The sequence below is a fragment of the Camarhynchus parvulus genome, chromosome 4 (genome assembly GCF_901933205.1).
Source record: "Camarhynchus parvulus chromosome 4, STF_HiC, whole genome shotgun sequence".
Lineage (NCBI taxonomy): Eukaryota > Metazoa > Chordata > Aves > Passeriformes > Thraupidae > Camarhynchus > Camarhynchus parvulus.
In genome coordinates, this window is record NC_044574.1 from 53,827,869 (window position 1) to 53,854,468 (window position 26,600).

Consider the following 26,600-nt stretch of genomic DNA (forward strand, 5'->3'; position numbering starts at 1 on the left):
AGCCTGAGAATGCAAATGCTTCAGCAAAATGTGTCAGTGAGGGAGAGGCTGTGTAACACAGACTTTGCCATTAGTCCTGCAAGCCAGAACAAGGGGTGCCCTGTGGAGCTGTGTGTGTGATTGCATGGCCTGTGTCTGCTGGGCCACATTAACAGGGACAGCAGTGTACAGCTGTCACACACTGCTGCCCTGTGTCACTGCAGCCAAACACTTCTGTTAAAATGGGAAGGGAACAGCTCTCATGGAAGAGCTCTGAGCTGCTAACCTGGAGAAGAGGTACCAGGTCACCAAAGTAAATCAGAATCCAAGCTGGGCCTACATCTGGAGCACTAGCAGGGCAGCCTCAGCACTGTGCTGAGCCCCTGAGAGGGTCCTGCTGTTCACGCCATCTCCTCTTCCATTTTTGTCACTGCAGACGGGCCCTTTTTGAAGGATTCCATCAGCATCCAAAGCCTTGCTGTCTCCTCCATCATTACACTGTATTTCACAGACCTGGGTCAGCAGGTTGGTTGGACCACAGTAAGTATGTCCTTGTAACAGTCAGCATGATACATCTTAATGGGCCATATGTTTTGGCATCAAATTGCTTCAACTTCCTCAGCCTGTGCTTCCTTATGTAAAATGGTGTAATTAGATTATCAGCACTCAAAACAGAATTAAATGGAGAGTGAGCCAAGTTATCAATATGCTAACTCTTGACTTCCAATTAAAGATTAGAAGGGGAACATAAAAATATTGCCTGAGGGAAAAAACCCAATTTTAAAAAACAGTTTTAGCTTATCTTGGACTCATATGCCTATGCAGAACTGTAGCCAAATACATTAATTTTCTGAAAGACTCCTCAGCTTTCAAAGTGAAAGGATATTATAAAGAAAATATGGATCTCTAGTAATCCTGTTACTAATTCAGGAAAATAATTGGATGGAAATACCTTACTCTTTGTTCAAGCAAAGAACAGCTCTGAGACAGGCCAAGGATTTCAGGCAGGAGATGTCCAGCCAGGCTCAAGAGTAAAAACTTTGGAATCTCCTTGTAAAACAGAAACATTTGCCATGACAATAGTACCTATCTTATGCTGTATGTAGACCTGGTTTGACTTTAGTTATTTTCCTGTAAGCAGCTGTGGGAAGGTCAGGGTGTTGAGAGAAAGGCCGTACATTCCACTCCAATGTGATATAGGGAACTCTAACCCTACAGGCTCCTTTGGGAAAGTGAGAAGTGAATAAATTCTTTCACAGCCCAAAGACAGACAACAGTAGAAGGGTTTGAAAGGACAGTGAAGGAATGGGAGAAGAAGAGACCTTTCCAATGTCCTGCACCAGGCACATGTGGAGGAGCTGAGAGGAGTCTCACAGTCACTCTGACCAAGCTTTTGCTGCAGTTTGCATGTTGAGCTGAAGTAACACACAGCCACATCTGTACATTGGGTAACCAAGATTGAGATTCCCAATTTCTGCAGTGAGAAACACAGGTAAGACAGACCTACAGTTTCTGAAAGCCATAAAGCTATGAAAAGGCTACTTATGGCAATGGAAAGCAAACCACTGATTGCTTGCAATTCCATTGATAAAGCAAGTGAGTTTTTTGCTAACTGGCGTCATGGCTGTTGGCCAAATTATTAGGCAGCCCACAGATCCCACCCCACTCACACTGAGGGACTACGAGCCAGTGTCCTTCCTTGGCTGTGCCTACAAGGATGGAGCTTTTGAGTGTCAGGTGTTTGAGCAGCTTGCAGGTGATAGTCCCAGTTCCTCTCTCCCATAGGTCACTATAGGCTAGGAAGCATTCCTACAAGACACTTGGAATGGACATGCTACTTTACAGTTCCTTATCTGTTGAAACATACACTCAAGGTGAAGGTTGGTGCCACAACAGTAACCCTTGACCTGGGAAAAGCCAGCCTCTTGATCAGCTCTATAAGGTCACATCTCCATCCCAGCTGCTTGAGATCACATGCACTTCTCCCTCTCCTGACAAGCACAAATTCTGGCAGCTTTTAGTCCCTGTGAAGAAGAAGATGACCTGTGTCCATCCTTCCCAGTTCTGAAAGGATCCAAATCCCCAGGAGGTGACCAACAGTTTACTTCAGTGGAGCTGGAGCATTTCCCACAGTGTGACCTACCTGTTTGAGTAGAGGTCTGTGAGTTTACTGAGGCTTTACCCCATCCTGATTAATGGCCTGCTGGGACCACACTAATTAATGCTAGTCCCGTTTCCTTCACGAATCCATTCCACCACCTCTCAACCATGGAATTCCCTTGCAAAGCAAAATTGTGATTACTGCAGCTTCCTGTTTGCTACAATTAAGTAATCTACAAGAACCTTATTTATTCTCTCTTTTCCTGGTGGTTTATGTAGCCTAAGACAGTAACATAACTAAAGCTTAATATCCCATTATAAATACTGCAGTTATGACCAGGGGTAGGTACTGCAGGCAGTGGCATTTTTTAATGAGTTAATCTGCATGCAAAAAGTTGACTCTGTGAGTTTTTGAATATTCATCTTATCCCATTCTGCTCCATATTCTAAATTGTCTCCATTCTCAGTGGGAGAAATCTTCTTCCTAGCCACGTCATTTAAACAGTCAAGAGACTTTTATATTATAGCTAGTCCACAGCAATAGAGAAAAGGTTCACAGAAGACTGTACTCTAACAACAGCAATTAGAAATGCATTTGTACACAGGATGTGTAGTTTTACTGCCGTTTTTACTGTCTTTAGATCTCCTGCGCTCCCATCCCCCTTGATGCTCTACCACATTTATGCACACAGTGAGGGAGGTTTCTGATTTAAAGGTTTGACATTTAAATAAACAAAACACAGAATAAAAATATTCTTATCTTGTCAGCAAAATGATAGCTAAGGTACAGAGGGCCACATTCAGTTCTGGACTCCAAAAATAGATCCAGAAGAACATGGAGACATGTTGGTTCTCCAGAGGTCCATGCATTGGGCAGAGGTCAGACTAGGGGAACCCTCAGCACAGAGTTGGGTTTTCTGGGACTCTGTCACCTCACTGGAAATCACACCTGAGGGCCAAGAACACCAGTGCTGGGAATTTGCACCAAGACAATGACTTCTGGTTTTTAAAAGGGGAGAACAGAATTGACCTCCACCTCCTGGGAGCAGCACCCTTTCCAAACATGCTGTAAAATAAAAGGTGATGCTGCTGTCTGTTCCCAAACAAAGAGTTTGTGTATCAATAAGTCTAGGAAAACCAAGAAACTTCATCTTCCCTTTTGGAGCATGGACAGTCTGAGATTTACAATACTTGTCACACTCCACCTTGGCAGCTCAAGGGTTTGTTGTATCCTGTTGCCTACTTAGTCCCTCTGCCAGAAGCTGGCGCCTTGCAGGAAGGATGCCTCCTCCTCCTCCTCAGCTTTCCTAAAACACTGTTGCACAATGACCAAAATATTTCTGGTGTTCTGTGCAGTGAAAGGCCAGACTTCCCCTGGGCTCACACTTCCCCACAGCTGTGAGATTGGCTGACCAGTTTTCAACAAGTTCTCGAGGCTGGATTGATCTGATGGAGGGAGGAGGACAAACTGGGATGAGGGATTTGTGATTTTCCTCCACAGTCTCTTTTGAGAAATGAGGTCTTTTTCTGGAATAAAAGTAGATATTCAACCTCAGCTGGCTCTTTTAGAAGAAAGGAGGCCCTCAAGTCTGATTTCCAGAACATAATTCAGGGGCAAAACAAAACCTGTTTCTTAGTACCATGAAATTTGTTAGAACTCTTGCTCTACTCTCCCTTCTTTTATATAAAACAAATATTACCTGAAACACATAATTTACTTCTGCACAAGGCTTACCAATTTCTTTACCCTGCCTGGAGGGCATAGTTGAGGTTTGCTGACTGATGCTGCAGAGATACTAATGGGAGCTGAGTTTATAGATTTGTTCTATATGGCCCTGTAAAGATTTTACCCCCAGGGATGTTTGAAATTCCCACCACTGGAGTGATGGCTTTTATTTTTAATCTCTATGCAATTTTGGGTCTAAGCATGTTTGACAGACACCTCTTCTTACATAATTGCAATGTGGCATGGTGACTTTTTGAAACATTGCTGGTGTTTAACTGCTAAGAATACACACTGCTGCTGTAGTGAAAAGAGGAAAAAACAGAAAAAATCCATTCTTCTGGCTCAAATTCACACTGCTGCTAAAGCTTTCCTTATTTGAGCAAAGATTGCAATTTCTGATTTATCAGCTTCTGTTGTCCTTTTGCTACCTGGGCCAGCTATCAAAAAGATCCAAATAGAACTGAGAAAACAGCATAGAAATGAAAAAAAAAATTTACATCCAAGCCTGTGAATTTCAGAAGAATAATCCTGAAACACAGTACTTCAGTAAATATTTTTTGTTACTGTGATTTACAATTAGGGATTGCTTAAGTACTTTGACTCCTGAGGGTCTTAAAATAGTAAAGCTGGCAGCAGAACTGCTCCACTTCAAATTTTCCAATGAAAAAGATTCTGCTCAGTTTAGAAATGTAGAGACTAATACTTCTTTAAACCCAGGAGCATCTTTGAAGTCTGAAAATCCACATTTTTCACTAATTCATCTGTTCTCTCCTGGCTGGCAAGCAAATTTATCTCCAAGTTAGGCACTGTGGGAAATGAGCAAGAAGCCAGGAAGGGATCTGTGTGTGAAGCTCTGTGGTTATGCCCAGCAGGTGTGGGCAGTGGGAGGAGGTGCTGCTGTTCTCTCAAGGAGAAAGCAGTGTTTTGGTCAGTGTGGTTCTCCCCGATTGCATCAAAGTTTTTGGTGCTGTTGGTGAACAGGGGAGCAGCAGTTTGCTCTGGCTGTCTGGCACAGCTCAATCCATTGGTCCTGTGAATGTGGAACAGTCCCAAGAAGTCTATGGAATGATTGTGATAGGAAGCAATTTGCATATTGATGGGTTTGGAATAAAAACCAGCCAAACTGCTGCAGACTCATTTCTCCACCTTCTCTACACTGAGGTTAGACTTGGACTCCCCATGGGGAACGACTTAAGATATTATCCCTAATTTGGGAACAGAAGGAGAAGAGATTTCAGTAAAGGTTTATAACCTCTCAATGGGATGTAAAAGTACAGACAATTACAACAGAAGGAAAAAGAGAGGATCTGAGGATTCTGAAGAAGGTTGAAGATTGGGAATCCCAGCAAACTAGTGAGACAGTGTAAAGATGACAAGGGTAAGAAAACTCATATTATCATAGCTTAAGAAGGAATTTGAGGTCCAGGTAAGAGAGAGCTGAAAATCTGTTTGATGTAGAGGAGAATGTCACTGAATATGGTTCTCAGCAGATACATATCAGGGTTTCCATATTTTGTGGCCAATTCACACAGAATTAGTTGTGGGACTAGGACCCTACAAATTGAATAACACACTCAGGGAATTGTGGATACCTGAAAAACTTTGCAGAAGTGCCAAATAAACAGGAAGTTTGATTCTGTGTGAATCTGTGGGTGCCCTAAGAACAGCTACAAAAAAGTGCCAAAGACAGAAAAATTGTCAAACTGTTTTTCATTGCTAAGCCTCTTGGATCAATAGATAATTTGGTATAGAAGATGATCTCCAGGAAAAAAAAGAAGCCACTATTTCCTTGACAGCACATTTTCCAGCTACAACTATTTGTAATGCAAAGCACCTCTGTTTTACACCTAACAATTTGTACTTGGCAGAGGTCTCTGCTAGAACACACATTAAGTGTTGCTCTACCTTGGTACACTTGGCCAAGTCTTGAGCTGAACCCAGTCAAAAGCTGAGAACTTTTTAAAACATTGTGACCTCTCACAAAGGCAAACTACACACACAAGATTGCCCTTATTTTTCATTTAATTAAGTCTAATATTTTTCAGCCTCCAGGGTTATCAGGAGAGAACAGCTTGCCTTTGCCTGATTTCTTGCCATGGTTTTATATTGTTTGTGCCTTTCCTTGGGCCACACGTACTTCTGGCTCTTTGTTACTGCCCAGTGGCAGCATGAAGTGAACTGATAAGGGAAGAAGACATCTCTGAAACTGCCCAGCTGGCTGATTTGGATTCCTCAGATGCTGCTTCTAATGATGCAAACAGTGTTGCAATAATTTCTCTCTGGTCTCAGCAACAAATGCCACGATGAACCATGCCAGAGTGTCAATTTTTCAGTTGCCAAAGGGAATTAGGGAGCTACTAGAAAAATTAATTCTGAGGGTTCTAGTTACTGTTAAGCACAGTAAATACTGAAAGACCTATGCCTAAGTATTTATAGGGATGCCCTTGAGTTTTTACCCCTTTGAGTGCAAAAAGAAGGTACGGGGAATTCACTAAACATAAATAGAACAAAATGTTTCTTTCAGTTATACATAATTTTATGTTTAAACCCTTCCTGCTACTTAAGGAACAAAGAGCTGTTTCATGTACAGAGCTGGTAAATGTAGACATTTTCCTATTTGTATTCAGAGTAACTAGGGAGGTTGACATTTTGTCAATCTATGCAAATTGAGCAGTTTTAGTCCCTCTAGAATGCAGAAGCCTGGCACAATTATTTTGTATGGGGAGTTTTGCCTGACCCCATGCAGGGTGTGAGGAGAGCACAGAGAAGAGTGAACCACAGGGTGAACCAGTGTTCAGCACAGAGAACCAGAGACTGAACCAGTGTTTGAGAGGACCAGGTGTCCCTTCACCCAAGCCACTGCCCTTGACAAGTCACTGAATTTCTCTGTATTTCAGCTTCCAAAACATTGGCAAGAAAGTAACAGCATTTTCCACTTTGCAAAGTGCTCTGAGGCTTCTGGATGAAAAGCGCAGATAAGGTTATTTACAATAACCAGGTGTTTAAAAAGCATTATTTTGTTTACATATCTACGTAGCAGATGACAAATACACATTTTAAAATTATGCATTTTATAAGGCAGATTTCAAAATGCTGTCAAAGACCTGGAAAGATTTGGCAGAAAACCTGAACTCACACTGGTGTTTGGTTACAAACAGAATTTGAATTCTTCACTGAATATGTATCAGTACAAACACATACAACATACATGTATGTGTGTGCATAAGAATAACATCTGTTAATTTGCAATAATTTTCCATTTTGAGTAAGAAACATGAAAGGGCTTGTAGTCTCATGGAAGAATGTTGACCATAGTAAGAAGTGGTCTGATGCCATGGTTTCAGCCAGGTCAGTCTTAGGAGAAGAGAGGAGGAAGTAGAGATTTCATCTCCCTTATTTCACAGGCCTGACTCAAGGACAAACAGCATCTATCACTGTTCACTCCCCAGCTCCTGAAACTGGCCAGAGTCAGCTGCAATTTGCCTACAAAATCCTACAGCAAATCCGTCCCTATCTCTGGTATTTGCAGTAAATACTGAGCAGCAGCCTGAAATACTCATAGACACTGAGTCCCTACAAAATCTGCCCAGACAAGGGAAGTTTCAGGTGCCCCTCCATGCACAATTTAGGTTTTGTAGAATGGATTAGTCAGTTCCATGAGAACTGGAACAAAAAGTAATTGAATGTTCAAGCAGCCCTTAAGAACTGTATTACCTGATGCAAAATTGCTGCTGCTGTGGATTTTTGCAAACATGAAAATACAAAACTTTTACAAAGATGAAGATTTAGGGGAGGTGCTAAAATGATGCCATTATCATCCCCAGGTAACTATATGGCCTTTAATGAGGTAACAAAGTGTATGAAGTGGAAATTAAACTAGAAATTAATAATGTTTCTTAATGATCATTAGCTCAAGAGTACTTAGGGCTGGGATTGTAAAAGGAGTCTAAGGCAGTTATATGCTGAGTTTAAAGTGATCTGGGGACTTGGGAGGATTTAACTGCCTGTTTCTCTTGGGTTTCTCTGAAATCCCAGCTGTGATCTGTACACTCACACACAGCAATGGTCTGTCTGTCTGTCTGATAGCAGGAAATCCAGCTCTTTGTGTAGTATGTACTGTGCCAGCCTGACCTTGGCTCAGACCTGCAGTTACTGCCTTTGTCTCACATTTATCAGAGAAACGAAGCCCTGTCCATTAGATAATTTATATATTGCAGCTGCTTTTCCATCAGAGTCACCCAGGACATGACTGAGCTGTTTTGTATCTCTTGCTGGGCTGAGGACTACAGGCAGTGACCCAAAGTCATTGTCCTGGCTGCAGGCATTACCCTCATCCCATGCCCTCTGTTTCCATCCTGACATCCCGTGGGCAGTGGAGGAGGAAGCATCACAGGCAGCACTGGTGCCTGGGAAACTGGCCCTACATGGCATGGAAAGGGCTGCAGGAAGGGATCAGTGTGGAAGAGGCTGTATGGGCTTTCCTGAGCTCTGCGGCTTGTCATAAATGAGATAATGTGAGACTATGCCAAAAGGCAACAAGATAGGGCGGGTTGTGTGATGTTACAGAAAGGGCAGGCCATAAACATCACAGAGAGGAATTAGCTATGCCCTCATGTGAAGATACTAATATGTGGGCTGCTCATTTATAAAGATTTGGTTGGACTTTTTTCATATTCCCTCCACTCCACTGCCTGTGTTTACAACTTCTGTCCTGTTCTGCCTTTTCCCAGCCAGTACACATGGTACTTTAACTCACATCAAAACCCTTTCCACTCTCTTTAGCAGACCTGTTGGGACAGTGTCAGACACTACGTCACCCCTAACAGTCAGAAAATCCTTCCAATATCTTTAAAGAACTCCTTTCACCTCTGCAGCATTCACCTCCCTAAATATACCTCACAAGGCCTGGGATTTGAATTCCTGGCTGTTACTCTGTTCAGCAAGGTGTTCCTGGCACCATGAGCTGAACAAGAGATAAGAGAAGCAGGTACAATTTGGTTTATGCAAGATGAGATGCTTTGCTGATTTGCAGATTAGCTGTCCTGTATTGTTTTATCTTTTGTTCCATCGCCTCTTGGATCATGGAAACTCCCAATTAGCTCTCTTTTGACTGGTTTTGGATCTCAGTTTTGCTGTTTACATAGTAAATATTTTCAGTTTAGGTGTTACTGAATCAGATCTCTGAGGACTGATAACTGAGATGGTTAAAGAAGCTTGATTTTAGTACCCTGTATGCTTACCATGCTGGGGAGAATTTTGATTCCAAAATACTTTCATTTAAGATCACTTTCTCTATGTTACTGAGAATAAGAGGTCTACAGAGTATATAATGTCAGACACTGGAGAGGAGAGAAGGAAGGTAAGAGAACTGGACACTGTGCAAGATATGAAGAATAGTGTACAGATGTGGAAGAAAAAAATACAGATGTGGAAGAAAAAAGGCAATCTCCTGTTTTCTCCCTTCAGGGAGTTAATGATGAGCTCAACAGTTAAATCCTGTTGGGATATGCTCATTGTTATAGAGACATACTGCTCCTCCAGAAAAATATATTTGTGTTTATTATGGATCACCACATTTGGTTGCACACAATACATCAAAATAATCTAGGCAGGACCACAAGATGGTAAAGAAAAAATAATTTTCTTCTAAATATTGCGGTTTGGTGTTTTTGTTTGGTTGGTTTTTTTTCTTTTCTTTTTTAAATATTTCTACAGGATAAATGTGCTCTGTATTTTAAATGACCACTTTAAAAAAAGATTTTTTTTTTCAGAAACAACAAGCTAACAATGTTATTACTTTCAGGCCTTTGTTTAAAATGTGATTATTATTTCTGCAGAATGTGTCAGCAGGGATTACTAATTTTGAGCACCTATGAAAATGATGAGTTGAACTGATCCTTGACACAACAAGTAACTCCTCAAGCCCAGCAATTAGTCAGCTATAGGATGAGTATGAAGATACTAGTTAGGCTTAATTGCATATAATCATTGAGAATCAATAGTAAAGGAATGGTGCTTGCCCTTGATTGCCAGTGGGTAGAACCAATAATTGTAACGTTGTGTTAATTTAAGACTACTTTCCTGTTCACCTGCTTGAATTCATGGGAATTTTTAGCAGTTTTCTCTGCCTGCCTTTCTGAAACTTGTTTTTCATTTATGACAAATTTAAAATCAGTAGGCCACAGAATGAGAGCAGTGATCACAGCATGGCAGATGCAACAGAAGCAAAGAGTCTGAAACTTACCTAAACTAAAGGACAGCAAAAACTACTGCAGCAAATTGAGCCTCATCCCCTAAAACCGGATGTTACTGATCTTAACTATGTGCCAGTGTGACTCAGTTATGACAAAGGCAAACACAGTCCTGTCTGCCAGACAGTGCCCAGAGCGATTGCAAATCTCGTGGCTCACCCTGCACCACCTGCCTCCACATGGGTGGTGTGACAGACACACAGACAAGGCTGAACCCTGTCCCCACCCTGATGCTGCTCCCCTCCACAAACCCCAGCTCAAGAGCTCTGTGAAGTTGCTGCTTCTCTGAGTTGCACTCATGCATCCCCCCCCTCCTACATCAAAGTTCATCACAAGGATTCTGTTATCTTATGTCTGGAGCTTTGGCTTTTAAAAAGAGATTTTTTACTAAATCTTGAAACTCTCCTTCTCCTTTCAACATCTGAAATCAGTCAGGGGGTAAGGGGGGAGCACTTGGTGCAGTGACAAGTAAATGCAACTTGGTGCTAAGTCCTGCCAAACTCCTCCTGGCAGATTTGCAATGTGCTTGTGCCAAGCAGATGTTGAAAGCTGGCAGTCATGGATGTACTTTGTGGTGCAGCTCATGGCAGAGAGAAAAAGCTTCACTGAACAAAGCAGCTCATTCCAGGCTCTTCCCCCGACCACATTACCTGCACCTCTGTCCCCTACACCACCAGAGTCTAGATTTAGTGTGTTAGGTTTAAATAGCAAAGGCTACCCCTTACAGTGTTTGCAGAGTGCCAAACACAGTGGGCTCACATTTTGGAACAGATCCATACAACTGCTATCAGGACAAAATTCTAATAAGCCCTTGGCTGTGAGGTATCCCACTATGAGTGCTCTCGTACTCCTGAATTAAATATTTTTGCACACACACAAACACACACCTGCTCTTGGGATCATGCAGAGTCTAAATGGAGCACAGGAGTCATGGGGTCACTTGGAACAAAAGGGAATTTGATGTTCCCCTGGTAGAGAACACTTAAGTCTGTTGTTACTTTTGGAGACTGTCCTGCTATGAAAGGATAAAATTTCTAAAGGTTTCCCCCTGTAACAGAGGAAAAAGGAACCTAATTGCCAGATATTCCTGCAGGAAAACCTTTCTCTTTCAATGTTCTTTCAAAGAGTGATTAGAAGAACAGCCTGATGGGGAGCCAAATACTAGTTCTGTAAAAGGTGGTCTGAAGTCAGTGTTGCTTCCTTAAGCCACAGGTGTTTCTTCATTACAATTCTACAGCAGTGCCAATAGACACCGTAAAGCCAAATAACCCGACAGTTATAAATCTTTCTCCCTGAAGCAATGATAAGCACTTGAGATATGATTTGCCAGTCCTTGCAAATGTGTAGGACTACACCACTTCCATTTTATTCGGGGATTCAGTTCAGTGGTCAGTGACAGATGATCAAATCTAGATCTCTCATCACTCTAATGTCATTTTACTTCTTCCATCTGTGTGTGGCTGAAGAATGTTCCCCAACAAAAACCAATGCAGACTGTACCAAATCAAAGTGAGACCTTAAAACTGAGGGTGGCTCATGTCATTTCCATGACTCTGCCTTTTCTCCCTGCCCCTCCTCTCTGCTCTCTGTGCCTAGCAGGGGTGACAATGGTGAGATGAAATGGTTTTTTCTTTGTTTCTCTCACAGTAGGGTAATTTGTCCAGTCTGCCCACCACAGGCTATTTCTACTAGTGCCTGCACAAGGAGGAGAACCACACAGTAACCAAAAAAGAGCTCAAGGCACCATGCAGGCTGGTCCTGCTCTTCCATCCTCCACCAAATTTCAAGCAATGATAGCTTCCCTTCCAGATGACTCTGCAAGCTACCAGGATTCAAAGCTGTGTTTGTTTTTGTCATGCCTGGCTGGCTTTTAACTGATATACCACTTAACTGCAAAAAGCACTGACAGAAAGCAAGCTGCCTTCAGTTTCTTGGCCTTGTTTCTCAGTGTTATTTAGATTCCATATAGGCACTTGATGGCACAGCCAAAAATATAAAGAGGAGATAACTGTGATTTTGACCACCTTCCATGAAGCATTCCTGACTGGGTTAATGTTCTGCACAGAAACCTATCTCTCATTTCCTAGATGGATTTTACTCCTTTGCTAAAGAGACTGCAGAAGAATCCCCTATGTGTCATTTAAATCCTGAAAATGAAGCCAAAAGTAATTTGAAGGATGAATAGGGGTTGTGAATAGGGGTATTCTTTCTCTCACAACTTTCCTCATATAATTTTCTACTCTGCCACAGCTATTTTATTTTTCATTTCCAGTTTTTTCTAACAGAATACACCGGGCCTCTTCTCATATATCTGCTTTTCTACATTCGCCTCTCGACTATTTATGATCAAGTGGAAAGCAGGAAGAACTTCCGCCACCCAGTGGTTCAGTAAGTGACACTTGTGGGAATTATCTTCCTGGAGCATGAGAAACCAGAGGGATGGAGATGGCATTTCCAGAGCTGAGGATGTTACAAGGGGTATGAGGCTGCCTGCCTCATGTCAGATTCAGTTATTACCAATACCTGTGTGTCATTTTAGCAACACTCATAAGCTTGACCAAAAATGGGATCCCAGCAATGAATCACCATGGAGATGCAGTGTTTTCCTCAAATACTTTGACATCAAGTCAGAAAGTGAAATAATAATCACAGTGGGTAGTAACCCAAAGTCATGCTTGACAGAGAAGACAAGACTTCAGGTGCCCCACTCCCAGCTGCCTCAAAGCACATTCCTGCTGTTGAGATGAGCAGCATCAGCATCCCGCACAGAAGATAACTACCCCCACACCAGCTCCCACCTGGGCACAGGAAGGAGGAAATTCCACAGGTGTGCATGTCATGAGTCAGGTCAAGAAACTCAAAAGAAGCATCTCCACAGGATGGAGGTAGAATGCACCAGGCAGCCTGGGAACTTTCACTCTTAAAGGAACTTTCCCTCAGTGGAATTGTCCCCATTCTGGGTGATTAGTGCCTGGCAGAAGGGTGACAAGTGATCAGGGAAAGCCTGTCACCTGCATAAGCTGGACCACTCATAGGAGGGTACACAGGCACCTAGGAGGCTCAAGGAATGTACAGCTTTCCCACACACTTCTCCCACATTGTGATTGCAGAATCAGGGGAACTGGTACACAGCAGAGAAATACAGTGAGTAATAATGCCATTTACAGATGGAGGAACAGGCACTTGGAGAGACATTAAGGGAGTTATTGGAGCTGGGAATGAGAACACAGAATAATTGAATTCAAATCCAGAGCTGCAAAATACTTGTCTTCCTTCTCTTGTGCATATGCTTAAAAGGAGAGAGTTTCTGGCAGCACAGAAGAACCTGCAATGCCTTTGCCTTCTTTTGGGTGGGCAAGGGTTGTGCAAAATCCTGCCAGTGACCACTCCTTAATGGGTTCATCTGAGGTCCCCATTCTAAGCCAAATTAATTTAAAAATTTCCAGCAAAGCTGGAAATTTGCTCCAGGCTTTGGATAAGTCGTTAATTGTTCAAAATTCTCTTAGCTCAACTCTCTCTGGTTTAATTACTTTGAAATTGTTTAATCTTTGACTTTAGCTACCATACACAATGCATAATAAAATTATTTGAGAATTCACATGTTGAAAAACACTTTTCATTTATGTCTTATAATTATTTTGCAGCAAGTGGGGCTATAGTAGTACAGTAAATGTAACCAAGATAAAATGCCATCAGAAATCACTCCTGACATTTGTTTCTGAAACTCAATCACTAGGAGCTGCAGCTCATTCTCAGAAGCAAATCAGCAATGCCTGTTATTGTTTCATAATCTTCCACAAAAGAGAATCAATATAATAATTTCTACCACAATTGCTTCATTTCTTTATAACAGGCAACAAAAAAGCCATCAGAATGGATTAACTTGCAACAAAATCTCATTTTGCGTCCGCAAGGAAATGAAACACAAACTACCTCCACGCAGCTACTTGAGTTGGCAAAGGACAAGGAAACCATTCAGAAGATACTCAGAATGTTTTTAAATGTCAGACACATCCTACAGGAGCATTAAGGTGGCCTTAAAACGTGGGAGACATCTTTTGGAAAGGCGCGTCAGACGCCTGGCTGTACACGCAGCTGTCCTGTCTAAATGTCTTGTCAGGACTATCTATCACATTCAGAGCTCCAGGAGCTCTTTTTATTTCAAGGCTAGTAAAAATAAGTTGCTTCTCTGCAAAATGCAAGCAACTTTGTCTGACACTGAAAATTATTCCATTAATCTTTGGTTCCAGATGCTTCAATTAAGACAATATCTTAAATCCCACAATTTTAATGTGACTGCAGTTTTGGAATATTAGTTCTTATTCCTTTCATGACATTGACTGTGAAGTAATAAAAACAATCTTTCACTTACCTTAATTTCCTTTTTTTTCCTCTCTCTTGCAGCTTGGCCTGCTTCTGTCACTGTTTACACTACATCAGACATCTTCTGGAGACATTATTTGTTCACAAGTTTTCGGAAGGGCACACTCCTCTGAAAAATATGATAAAGGTGACAATATTTTTATCATCTTGTGTAAGAGAAAATATCCTCATGTCAAAGCAGTCATTGGAAGAAGATAGGGAAATAAAAATTAATTTTGTAGTTCCAGGAATTATGTTTAGTGAAAATACAGATAACAGGATGGATTTCAGGACCATGTCCCCAAGGACATAAATTGAAATCAATGTCCATTTTTGCTCCTACATGTAAATGTCCACTTTGACTCATTTACCCCAAGGGGCTGATTGTCAAGTCCAGGTTATTTTTCAGACTCAGTACTATTTTATGGTGATAGCTGCTGCTGCAACAACTAGCAGTGTTGACAGATATCATACTGCTTCCTTGGTGCAGTATAAATACAGAGCCAGAAACAGCCTTGTGCTAGGGAGTAAAAATCAAATTACAAGTAAGAAAAAAATATTCTCCTTCTATAGATGGAGGCCTCAGGCAGGAAGATACTGAGCTGGCCAGGTCTTCTCTCTTCCAAAGCCTCCTGAATTTCAACAGTGTGTCATTACTCACAGGCCTTCTTTTATTTTACACACTCTGTCTTGGCCATTTTTTATCACCCCTCCATCCCATTCAGTGTGATGTAAAGACCCTCCCTTTAAACATTTAGGATTCTGGTGAAGTAGATTAACACATGGCTACGATACAGGGCTTCACTTTTACTCTTTCTTGTTTTGTGTGGTTTAGTGTTCTGTTTGTCTTGCTCTATCTTGCTTGGAAATGCTGAATTTCAGGTACAGTAACAGCTCAGATGTGTTAAGCAGCCCTAGTCTTTTAATAGCACTACTCATAAAAATGTAATCTTCAGCAGTAAAATCAAAAAAGGAGACCAGTGCCAATTCCTACCACAGGAATAAAACAATACAATAATAAAAAAATCTACACTGTATCCCAAATTTATTTTTTACTGGCTTCACAGCAACTTAGAAAGATATATATTCTAAAGCTCACAAGCAACTGCAAAGCTTTTCAATGGTCACCCAGATTTTGCACTTGGCAGAATTTATACTTTGAAAGTTACAGTTTGCATTTCCTAATTGCCCTTTCAAAAAAACTATCTGTCTGTTCCAGGGCTGTGCCTTTTACTGGGGATTCACATCCTGGATTGCATACTACATCAACCACCCACGGTACACGCCGCCATGTAGGTATGGGTAGGACACAAAACTGACAAACTCGCTCTGAAAAAGTCTTTGCCATGTAACCTGAAGTTCTCCAAAAATCAAGAAATGGGTCCCACATTAAATCAGATGACTGATCCAGCCAGAAATTAGTCTTTGCTCCCTGTCAGGAGGAAGATTGTTGTGTTGGAAGCAACTCTGCTTTGTGCCACTGAATGTGCGTGCCTGTTCAGCAATGGTCAATCGCTGTCCAGTTTACAAACAGGACATTTTGGACAAGCAGAGAAAACACAAAGATCAATATATTTTGCTCATCTTCACAACATTTGTATTAAAGAAGGCAGGAAAGAAATAGTGCTGGTTGCATTTTCTTGGAGGAGATATTTACTTGCTAAAGATACATCCTTTTCATGAAAATTAAGGTGGTTTTTTTTTTTTCCCTGGAGAAACCAGTAAAAATCCATCACATACTGCTGATAACACAAAGATTATTTTTTAAGAATTTTTGGATTTCATCCATCACTTTGTTCCCTCTCATCATATTTTATTTTTGCACTGCTGTTTCTTCATGATTTTTTTCTGCTTTCTCTGTGCACTTTTGCTTCTTTTGAGAATAATTGGCACAGGTTTTATTTTCTGCTACTTTACTTTCCTTGTTATACCTTAGTCTTTCTTTTCCTCTGTATCTCAGATTTATACATGAACTTTGGGGGAAAAGCATTTGCTTTGCCATTCTTATTTACACTTAGTTAAATTGCTAAGTTTTTTCAATCAAAAATTTCTCCTAGATGACACTTACATTTCTTTCAAACTAGCACAAAAGTTGTATTTCAAAATTACGTGATTCATTGAATGACAGTTGGATTTGGTGCGGCTTTGACAACAATGCTGCAAACAATGCAGAACCCTCCCTAGACACAGCTTTTAGCAGCCTGGGCTATCAAATCAATAAGTGCAGCTTCTTTATAGGGGAAGCTCTTTGTTCAAGACACAAAAGAGGAAGCATCCAGAAGAAATATTTCTAATTGCTTGCCACTGCCTTAAAATGCCTTTGGCACCACAGGGAGGTCCTGTGCCAGCCAGGAAAAAGGAGTTCTCAAAAGTAAAGGCTTGATGAGACCCAGCCAAGGCAAGTGAGGTATGTACATATGGTTTGTGTCCCCCAGCCATGACCAAGGTTTGCTTGGGAACTGTAAACCTTTGGACATGAACATGGCAGAGCCCTACACTGGTTTGGGACAACCAGAAAAAGGAGGGGCAGCCAGATGGCAAATAAAATTTACAAATATTAAATGTATTTCTTGCATGACTGTGCAGCAGGCAGTGGCTGTGTAGTAAAGCCTCACTATTACCTCACTACTAGAGTAAAAAGAAGGTAATGGAGAGGTTATGCATTGAGTTTTCTGCTAGTGGAAGTAGAAGGGTCTATGGATAAGGCTGCAATTCTCAGCCTGATTTTGACACTGACCTTCACTCCACTCCCCTCCTTGCCTTTTCAAAGTATTCACCACCACCAGCTGCTTTGACAAAACACTTGGATATGTGAAGCTGGCAAATACTAAAAAAAGTTGGGTGAAAACTGCCTTGAGATCAGTGGTGTAAAACTGGCATTTCTAGAATGCTGTTACTGGTTGTATTGTCTTCATATTATGTGTGATAATATCCAATCTCTCTGCAGAGCCTGTCAGGAAAGAAGCATTTCTGCTCCTCAGCACTAGATTAATTTCATCCATAGCAAACCATGTGCATACCGTAAAATGCAATTTATAATTTCATTCTGTTTTCTAGCATTTGGCCACAAACAAGTTTCTTACGCTGCTCTTGCTTTTCTGGTATGTACAAAAATGAAGTTTTATTTATGATGATGGAATAGGATTAACTCACAATTTAACAAAATGCAGTAATGCATAAGTCCATGTCCACAGCCTTGTGTAGTTTGACTGGATTTAGTATTAATCTATTAAGGTTTTTCAGTCAGGAAGTGTCCTACTAATATTTATGTACACAGAGTTTAAACTGAAGTACTGTATTTGAGAGCTGTGAGAACATCATCAGCATGATTACTACTGGTAATTGTGTTAGAACACTAATATTTAGATAGACTGAACCTTGTCATTTTTAAAACACTGAAGAATTATGTACCAAGCAGACTTTTGCAATAGATCAGTGTACTCTGAATAACTTACATCAACAGCTATTAAAAATGATAGAAATAAACTCTGCCAGATTGGGATAAGCCAAGGGAAAATGTAGCTGATGAAGGATGGCTGAAACTACCCAAGCTGCTGTTTGAACATAACTTTACTGTGAGCCAGAGGTTTGGTAAGAAGTTCTCATGGAAATGTAATCCTCTCTGTCCTCTGGAACTGCTGAGCCAGAGCCAAAGCATCCTCTTTGAAAATCAGATACAAATCAGTTTCCAGAAATATGACAGGGTGATGGGACAATAATATGTCTAGACTTCTTCAGGCAAACACTATTCAGAAAAACTTCCATAAACTCGTTAACAATATTTAAATGCTTTTGTAAAACGGGACCCTTAGAGGTCACAGTTTTGGCAGTGTTTGTCTCTGGGTCTGTCCATGCAGTTTTCAGCTTTTCTTGCTCTAACAGGGTACAGCAAAGACAAGAAAAATGCTTCTGCAGAGAAGCTCACACACTCCATGGTGCTCTAGACCAAAAGCAATAGGCCAGTACTGCAGAGACAGGAGGCTGTGGCACTGGCAGCCAGCAGTACACTCAGAACCTTGCTGTGTCCACCCTTCCCAGGCTCAGGGGGTGTTTGAAACCAAGCAAACTGCTTGCCTGAATATTCAGTGCTACGAGAAAAAACTAGTCCTCATCAAAGTCTTTGCTTAGAGAAAGCCTCCTTTTCCCTTGAAACATCCTTCCCTGCATCAGTGGAACGTGCCCTGCAAGGAAAATGCTGCCATCAAGCAAAGGGATGCGTCCTGTTGGGGGTGTTTGCTATAAAATATGTCAATCCCCTTAAGATCTGCATCAGCACCTGGTCTAGGCTCTGAATTCTTACGGCTCTTTTGAGAACTCCCTACCTATGGAAACTCAAGACCTGTCCCTTTGAGATCTTGTGTGGGCAGATTCCTAGACAAATAATTTAAAACATCAACATGTGAAATAAAATAATTTGAGCTGTTTTCACAGGTTTCTAAAACATATGAATAAAATATTTGGAAGATTTATTTTTTTTTACCCTCTTTTAAGTCTTGTCCTTATTACACATCCTGATTTAAGTGTATACATCTGCAGCTGCTGTAAACAACAGTACTGAGTAATATGAAGAATTTCTGCAGGTCCTCCTGGAAGATTCTCATGTTTAGAGAAATTAAACTTTGCAGGGATGTTTTTCTCATAGGGTACACTTGGAATATAAAGAGGGGAAACAGTGTGTAGGCTTCAATATTTTACAGTTGTAAATGGCTTCAGCTTTTTCTCTGCTGTTTATTGTTGCCCCATATTTTATATATGATAAACTGAGGACTAGCTTAAAATTAGCATGTAGAACATCAACAGTCACATGTCTAAAGAGGGACATAAGTTAATCACAGCAGAATGCAGCTGCAGAGTCAAAGGTAAGCCAATAAAAATCCCTGCAGAAATGCCTTTAGCTTGTTTTACTTAGAATTAGTAGGGGTTAATTATAGTGTGTGAACATCTCTTGCTCTACAATACTATAGGCATCTCATTAGCTATAGAGTTTTACAAAACCACTTCTAACCACAAAACCTATTTCTTTAAAATAATAGCAATCAGAAAAAACAAATCACGTTCCCAGCTCATAATTGGAAGTATGTAAATTAAAATTACGTCCATTGCTATGCTTAGAGTTATGGCTTCTGATATGGTATTTTATAATGGAATTTCATTTTCTGGCTATTTAGTGTTTTACATCTGGTATTTATAGTAGAGGATTGTCAGCTGGAATTAAAAGAATTCAAAAGGACAGCAGGACTTGAACTGTAACTACCTACCCATGCAGAATAACAGCTAATAACAGATCTATTTATGAATAAACCCGATTTAAATCTTCCAAACAAACCCCATAAACATCTCTGTGAAAAAGGGGAAAACTCTTCAAAAATTCTTCTATCTACAATGTTCTTTCAGGTAATAGCACATTTCAATATAAAATGAAATTACATATTTCTTTCAATTAGCTTTAACAAAAATTTGTTATGGATGACTTTCAGAACTGACTTAAAAATGACAGTTGAAGTTCTTCCTTTTTGTATTAATTTAGTGACTTCACACTTTTAACATGTCTAGCTTTTAACATTTTCCTTTTTATTTTAATTTCTTAAAAATTTTTGACCCTTGCAAGATATAGAATGATAAATTATATAAGAAAATGCAACTTTTTAATGCTGTATTTTTCCAATTTGAGAGGCTAAATCAGTCTTCAAATCCAGAAATTAATAAAAAAGTTCAATTCAGCCTGAGCTTGAACTGTATACACAATTTTAGTTTTATTCACAGAGTAGGGGAAAAAATGAAAACCATAAAATTACATAGATGCGATGACAGGTTATCTTCAGGAATTTAAACTGATTTTCCTACCAGTTCCCATTTTAAATATGGGCAAATATTGATTTTCATTCTTCAGCAGTCGTAACTGATGAAGTACTGAAAGCCTGAAGCAAGCCTGAAATCAGCCTGTGCTACAGGCTGTATAACCAAATGGAGAGAAATGGTACCGCTGCCAAAGGTTTGAAATACCTGAATGTTAGAGACCAGCTTTGAGAAGCTGGTTATGGCTGGAAATGGGATAACTAGAGAGTTCCAGAACCAGGAATAGGACTGGCTCCCTTCCTTTTATCAATCCCTGACTACTGTCCATTCACCAGTCTGCCTTTTAGAGACTACTGCTTTTTTAACCGCCCTTTTTTCCCTTCCTGTTCAGCTGAACACCTTTGAAAGCGTGCGTAGGAAGAGGGGTAGGGACATTAACAAGTGACATCTTTACAAAACCAGAGGCCAGCTTTTCACCTGCTTCTATACAGCTTGGATTAAATCCAGAAAAAAATCAAGAAGAGCATCTTGATGAATTCCTTAGAGCCAGGGAATCTCCCTGATCTCCCTAGGGCCAAACACATTGCACGGGCTGGGCATGGGAACCCCAGTGAAGGCCTGGCTGCACAGAGCTCTGTGGAGATGTGCCAGGGGCTTTCACCCCGGGCTGCTGCACCCACAGTGTTCACTGGACACTCGTGTGTGTGACAGAGATCACAGGCTGTTTTTTGGAATACATGTTTCCAGGATACAGAGGCTGAGTTGTAACGGGGAGGGTTCTGGTTATGCACTGCACACATTTGCCACAGCCTTTTAGGCATAGGACTGAAAATATGTTTTTAATGTCTTGCAGATGTGTGAAGCTGGAAATCACTTTATCAACGTAGCTTTAGCTCACCAAACCAATTCAGGTCTGTCTTTGTTTCCTGTTCCTTAACCTATCCATCTTCTGCTGCTGTACAGTAATTTATGTATCCACAGCCATTGAATAAAGAAAGATGAAGTAGTAACCATGCCATTGGTCTAACACCTTCAAAAATTTGTGACAAGAAAACATTAGCAACACTGTTCTTGTTTCAAAACTTATAGCAAATTTATCTTAATTAGACACAAGTGCAATTTAAATATGGATTTAAGCACTGAAGTTCTTTAAAGCATGCTGGTGACTGACATCAATGCATTTAATTTTAAATAAATCTCAAAAACTTCTAAACTATATTGCAGAGTTTTTAGACACATTCATCTCAGGCAAAGATGTACATGCATATATTCAAATACAGAGACAGACTCATGAATACTTACACAGTGTATATGTATGCTCTTAACAGGTTGGAGTTTCTGCATTTTTGTGTCATGAGAATAAAGGTTATGCAATATATACCAGAAAGTAAAATATGTTTTCAGACACTAATAGTGTAATTTCCCCACTAGAACACCCTATTAAAGAAAATACCACAGTATGATCAACTTCACCCACAGAAGTCAATTTCTATTCTGGAATGTTTTCATGCACTGTGGTTAGGAAAATGCTTATGTTATTTCTTGCAAGGGGCTTAATTCAGCTTCAAAGCAGAAAGAGCCAAAAAATTGATTTAAGTTCTTTTGCACTGGGATAAATACAGCTTTTGCTACCTCAAAAGATTTCACTGAAACTTTTCTAACAGGTTGTACCCTGAGAGCATTGGCCCCGGGGATTGCTGTTACATAGGCAGGCTGTGATAAGGCTCAGTTCCCCTCTCCCTCGACTGAAACTGGTTCTGATTTTTCCCACCCAATTTTTTCCCCTTTCACAAGGAAATAGAACCTGTTTTCCAAGTCCAACCTACAACCCCTTCACGTGGCTCTTCCTGCTGGTATCCTGTCCCAACTATACATATGAGGTACATGACTTTCTTCTGCTTATGTGCAAAGGGTAGGTGGGTACCGCTTCAGCCTTTGTCTGCAGAAAATCTGCAACACCTCCACGCAGTTTCCCCTGCACATCCATCCTTGTGCTTCGTATGTCAGTCTCCTTGCTCCCACAAACATTTCTCTACCAGACCCTCCTCTTCCCTCACATCCCTACCACATGGACTTTTCTCTATATTTCCTTCCACTACAGTCTCCCCAGTGATCTAAAGATTTACCACCCATCCCTTCACCCCATCCAGCACACTGGGGTGTTAATTTCTTACTATTTTTCCTCTCCCATTTCCATGCAAGTATCACACTCTTTTTCCATGGGGAGCTTTTGAAAACTTGCCATTTTGCTTTACATAAAATATAGAACTAACTGTGCCTTTTTCTTTGCAACAGGCTGGGTCTTGGATTAGTTTCACGGTGATGACACAAACTCTGCCAGGTAAGTTTGAAACAGAATGAAGACAGCATTTAAAGTGTTTGTGGAAGAGAATTCTAGAAATCTAAGATTTGCCAAAAAAGTTTAAAAGTTTACAGTATATGAAATATTGCTATCAAATTTGCCATACGAGATAAACCTCCAAGATGCTAATAAGAACAGCCTGCTTAATGGAATTTGCAACTCTTCCTCAGTACTTTGCTGCATCCTTAGAAGACCTAAACACTCACAAAAATATGGTGCCTGGAACTGAGCTATCCAAAACATTCAGTTTTTAAATTATTTTTCCATTTCAAAACAGAAACCTATAAAAACTACTTGTAAGAAGTAGCCCCACACAGCTTACAAATGGAAAAGAACGAATTTCAAAAGTGGGTTAAACTGCATCACGCAAAAAATAAATTGAAATTTTGTTTGAAAAGATGAAACGTTCTTGTGTTTTAGGCTTTGGTATGAAAATGATCTGAAAGTCTGGGGACAATGTAGGGCTGTCCCTACAGTGGCAGGAGCTTAAACATATGCAGCACACTCATCCTTGCTGTAATTGTCCCAGACATAGCTTGACTGGACACCAAATGGATGTTTCTGATTAACCACCTCCACATTAATCAAAGGATAATGAATTTGCAAAATGCAAATGCAGTAAAATGATCCCCTATTTGGTGCCTATTTGCTGGATCTGGCAGCTACTGCCTACTTGCTTTAGGGCCAAGTTCTCCCTCTACACAGCAGGGAGTTGGAGTACAGCTCCCTGTCATGGTTGGGAGCCAGAGGTAGAGAAAAAGAAGTGTTGTAGTTCAGAAGCAAACTAGAAATATGGTCGAGGGAGGTCATGGGTTGAGACAGCACCATGGCCAAGGAAGCCTTGTGACATATGGATTTATGGTGAAGTCAGAGGTGGTACAGGGTGTGTCTAACAAATGTGAAGGTCAGCTGTGTGAATTCTGAGGTGGAGGCTGAGCCTTCGCCTATGGTATATCAGCAACTGCCAGGCTGAAAGGAACTGCTGTGTTGTCTCTGCCCACAGAAGAGACTGCAAATATTTCCATAAACCCTAATGCATCTCCAGAAACAGGCACTGAAATAACACATGTGATCCTTTTCTTTAAATCTTTTTCCCTGCTAGTTGGCATCTTTGCTTTCCTGATGGTCATCCAGATGTCTCTGTGGGCCCAGAAGAAACACAAGCTCTATCTGAAGAGATTTTATCCAGAAGTGAGAAGAAAAGCAGCTATGATCCCCATCATCTTCTGAGATTGTCACCAGAGTTGGAGCCTAAGTGTACACTTCAAGAGCCAGCTCAGACTGAATGAGCCATTTCATTCAGGAACTAAGTGGATCACAGGAAAAACTATTGGATATCTTTTTCAGGAAGTTAACAGTTCAAGATGAAGAGGTTTTAATTAAATGCAAAAATTTAGCTCTTGTATTCTTGGTTCCTGCTAAAAGATATGATTTAATTAGATTTTCTGTAATGGAGCTAATTGAAAAGGGACAAGAAAATTGCTTATATTGAATGCTAGATATTTAGCTGGTGCAAATGGGCACAGATGCTGCTAAAATTAATGAACACAACTCGCCTGCCACATTCAGGTATGGTAATTTTAAGGTTCAGTGTTAGATGTTGAGGAGAGTCTTGGATTTTTTCATCATAAATGTTGCACAGTCTTATTTTTATTAAACTGCACAGAAAAAGCACATTCTGCCTCAGCTTCTCTAAAGCATTACATCAAAGGATGACCACTATGCTGTGAACACTGTTTTGTCTAGCTTCACTAAGTTTTTCTTTTTTTTTTAAATCAAATCTCATAGCAAATTGTTTAATAGAAATTGGCTTAAATTGCTCACTGCACAGAGAACTGTCTTTCTTTTATTTTTAGGCAGGCAGATCAGCCCCACAATCCCAGAAGGAGACCGCTTGTGACTGACTCCCATCTTGTAACTAATTTGAGGCATAACCTTGGGTACATCATTGAGGCTCGCTTCCCTTTCTCACACTGAAGAGTTTGGAAATAGGAGCAAACCTTCTGCACTAACAAGCGTGTTAAGATGCCCCCGTTCAGTGCCTGACTGCATCCAGACACCATTCACCTTACTTGTATGAAGAAGTGTGAAATCCTTGTGCACAAGGTGAAACAGAGTGTGGCTCATTATCAAACAGGAAAGAGATGCCAAATGCATTTCTGTCCATATCTGAACTGCCTCAGGTGGACACTGCTGACAGGCTTCAGCTCCCCTTCACCTTGGCCAGGCTCTATCTGCTACTTTGCTTTCCAGGACATTATTTAAGGGATTCTCTAGACATTAAGGGATTCTCTAGACTTGTTATTCAAGCCCTGGAAATACGGAGTAGCTCTCTTTGCAAATCAGTGGCACCCATGTCATGTAGGAGCACAGTTTTAGTTAGGCAGAGCAAAAGAACCAGAACTGCTTCAGCAGGTATTAGGATATGAAGAGTTAGGGCATGGAGTCCAGCTTTCATTCTATTTCTGTTGCACATTTATCAATACCTTTTGGTGCCCTTAGGCTGGTGAAAAAAATCTTGCCTAAAGAATTTTATAATCATTAAAGAAACACTGGAGTACAGCATCAAGGCAGGCAGTGTGTCTCCTAAAGGTGCTGTTATCTTTGCTCCAGCTCAAGTGTTCTAACAAAGTTAATTTGCCTGGTAAATTGGGTTCACATCCCTCTTCTAATGTCTAACTTGCAACACTTATCCTATTAGCCACTGTAACTCAGTTTCATCTTTGTAATGTAAATACATCACTTTCCATATTTTTTAACTTGCAACCTGTGAAATAAAATTTTTATTCCTCTCAATGGAAAACCCTAATCAAAGTGAATATCCAGTTCTCTGACCCAGACTGCTAATAAAGATCTATTTTTGAAAAATTATTAACTGTACTCTTTATTCAAATACTTAACCACAATATTTTTAAAACTCTTTTTTCCCAGACAATGTTAGATGTGTGAATAAAGATGGTTGTCTGTTTTTTTTTAAATCCAGCTACTGAAATTCTCTTCCCTTCGTGTTTATTAAATGTCTTATTTTAGCAGTCTCAAAGTTTTAAAATAGTCATGCAAGAGAGTAACTTATTAAAATCAATTACTTATCTATTAATCTTTTTATTGCAATGGTTTCAGCTTTAAGTCTGTTCAAGGTGTGCTTCCAGTGGGATTCCAATTGCTAGGAACACAGTTCCTATTCAATAGTTAGCTTAGATGGAAGAAATACTTCTGGAATTGTTAACTCCCTATTTATTAGTTGGTTATTCAGTACATAGGGTAAGGGGAAAAAGAGTTTTGGCTCCTGAAATAAATGACTGAAGTTTTAAAGTAAGGTAAAAAGTAAAGTAAAGGGTGAGAGCAAACACTAGGTGAGAACAAATGAAGATACATTGCAGAAGGCTGTCTCAGATAAACATGATAGATAATTTGAGTTTCACCAGTGGGGTGTTGATGAGCTAAAACTGCTCTGAACAGTGTTAAATGGCCTCACAAATAGCAATAAATCTAACTTCCTGCACCTTTACCTTCCTACACATCCTCCTCTGATTTTCAGGGCAAGTTCCATGCAATTAGAAAATATAAGTTAACTTCCTGGAACGGGGTGCATATTCTGCTTAAAAAAAAAATGTTTATAAAAATCACCAGGCTTGGTTTTGATAAATGTTTCAGAGGCCTTGCTTATAGACCACCAAAAAAAAAAAAAAAAAAAAAAAAAAAAAAAAAAGAAAAGAAGCCCACACAGTTAAAAAAAGGTATTACTGTATAAAAATATCAACAGTGATTTCAGCCCACAAGCACCATGCACATTTTCAACCAAAACATTTGTCTTCATACAAACATTTTAATGAGGAAGTTTCTCATAATTGTGCTTGTTACCTGGAGAAAAATGCCTCATTAAGCTCTATATAACCAGGTCTTTCTCCTGTGAGGGGCTGATGAGGAAGTCAGTGGTCAACTGCAAATTCCTTCATCTGTGTTTTGTCTAAAGTGCAGACCTCACTTCCCAGAGCCAGCAGTGGAAGGAAGGCATGGGCAAGGC

The 26,600-nt window shown here is 40.4% G+C and overlaps 1 protein-coding gene across 1 annotated transcript in view; it reads left to right on the forward strand.

The window, feature by feature from the left end:
* Positions 1-24,040, forward strand: part of TECRL (trans-2,3-enoyl-CoA reductase like) — a 57,184-nt gene extending 33,144 nt beyond the window's left edge. Inside the window, exons 4-12 of the mRNA XM_030948112.1 lie at positions 416-519; positions 12,329-12,444; positions 14,461-14,566; positions 15,638-15,710; positions 17,476-17,519; positions 21,068-21,125; positions 22,009-22,094; positions 22,510-22,555; positions 23,679-24,040. Of these exons, the coding sequence (XP_030803972.1) occupies positions 416-519; positions 12,329-12,444; positions 14,461-14,566; positions 15,638-15,710; positions 17,476-17,519; positions 21,068-21,125; positions 22,009-22,094; positions 22,510-22,555; positions 23,679-23,806 (761 nt within the window). The 3' untranslated portion in view covers positions 23,807-24,040. The remainder of the gene's footprint in view (positions 1-415; positions 520-12,328; positions 12,445-14,460; positions 14,567-15,637; positions 15,711-17,475; positions 17,520-21,067; positions 21,126-22,008; positions 22,095-22,509; positions 22,556-23,678) is intronic.
* The last annotated feature ends 2,560 nt before the right edge of the window (positions 24,041-26,600 follow it).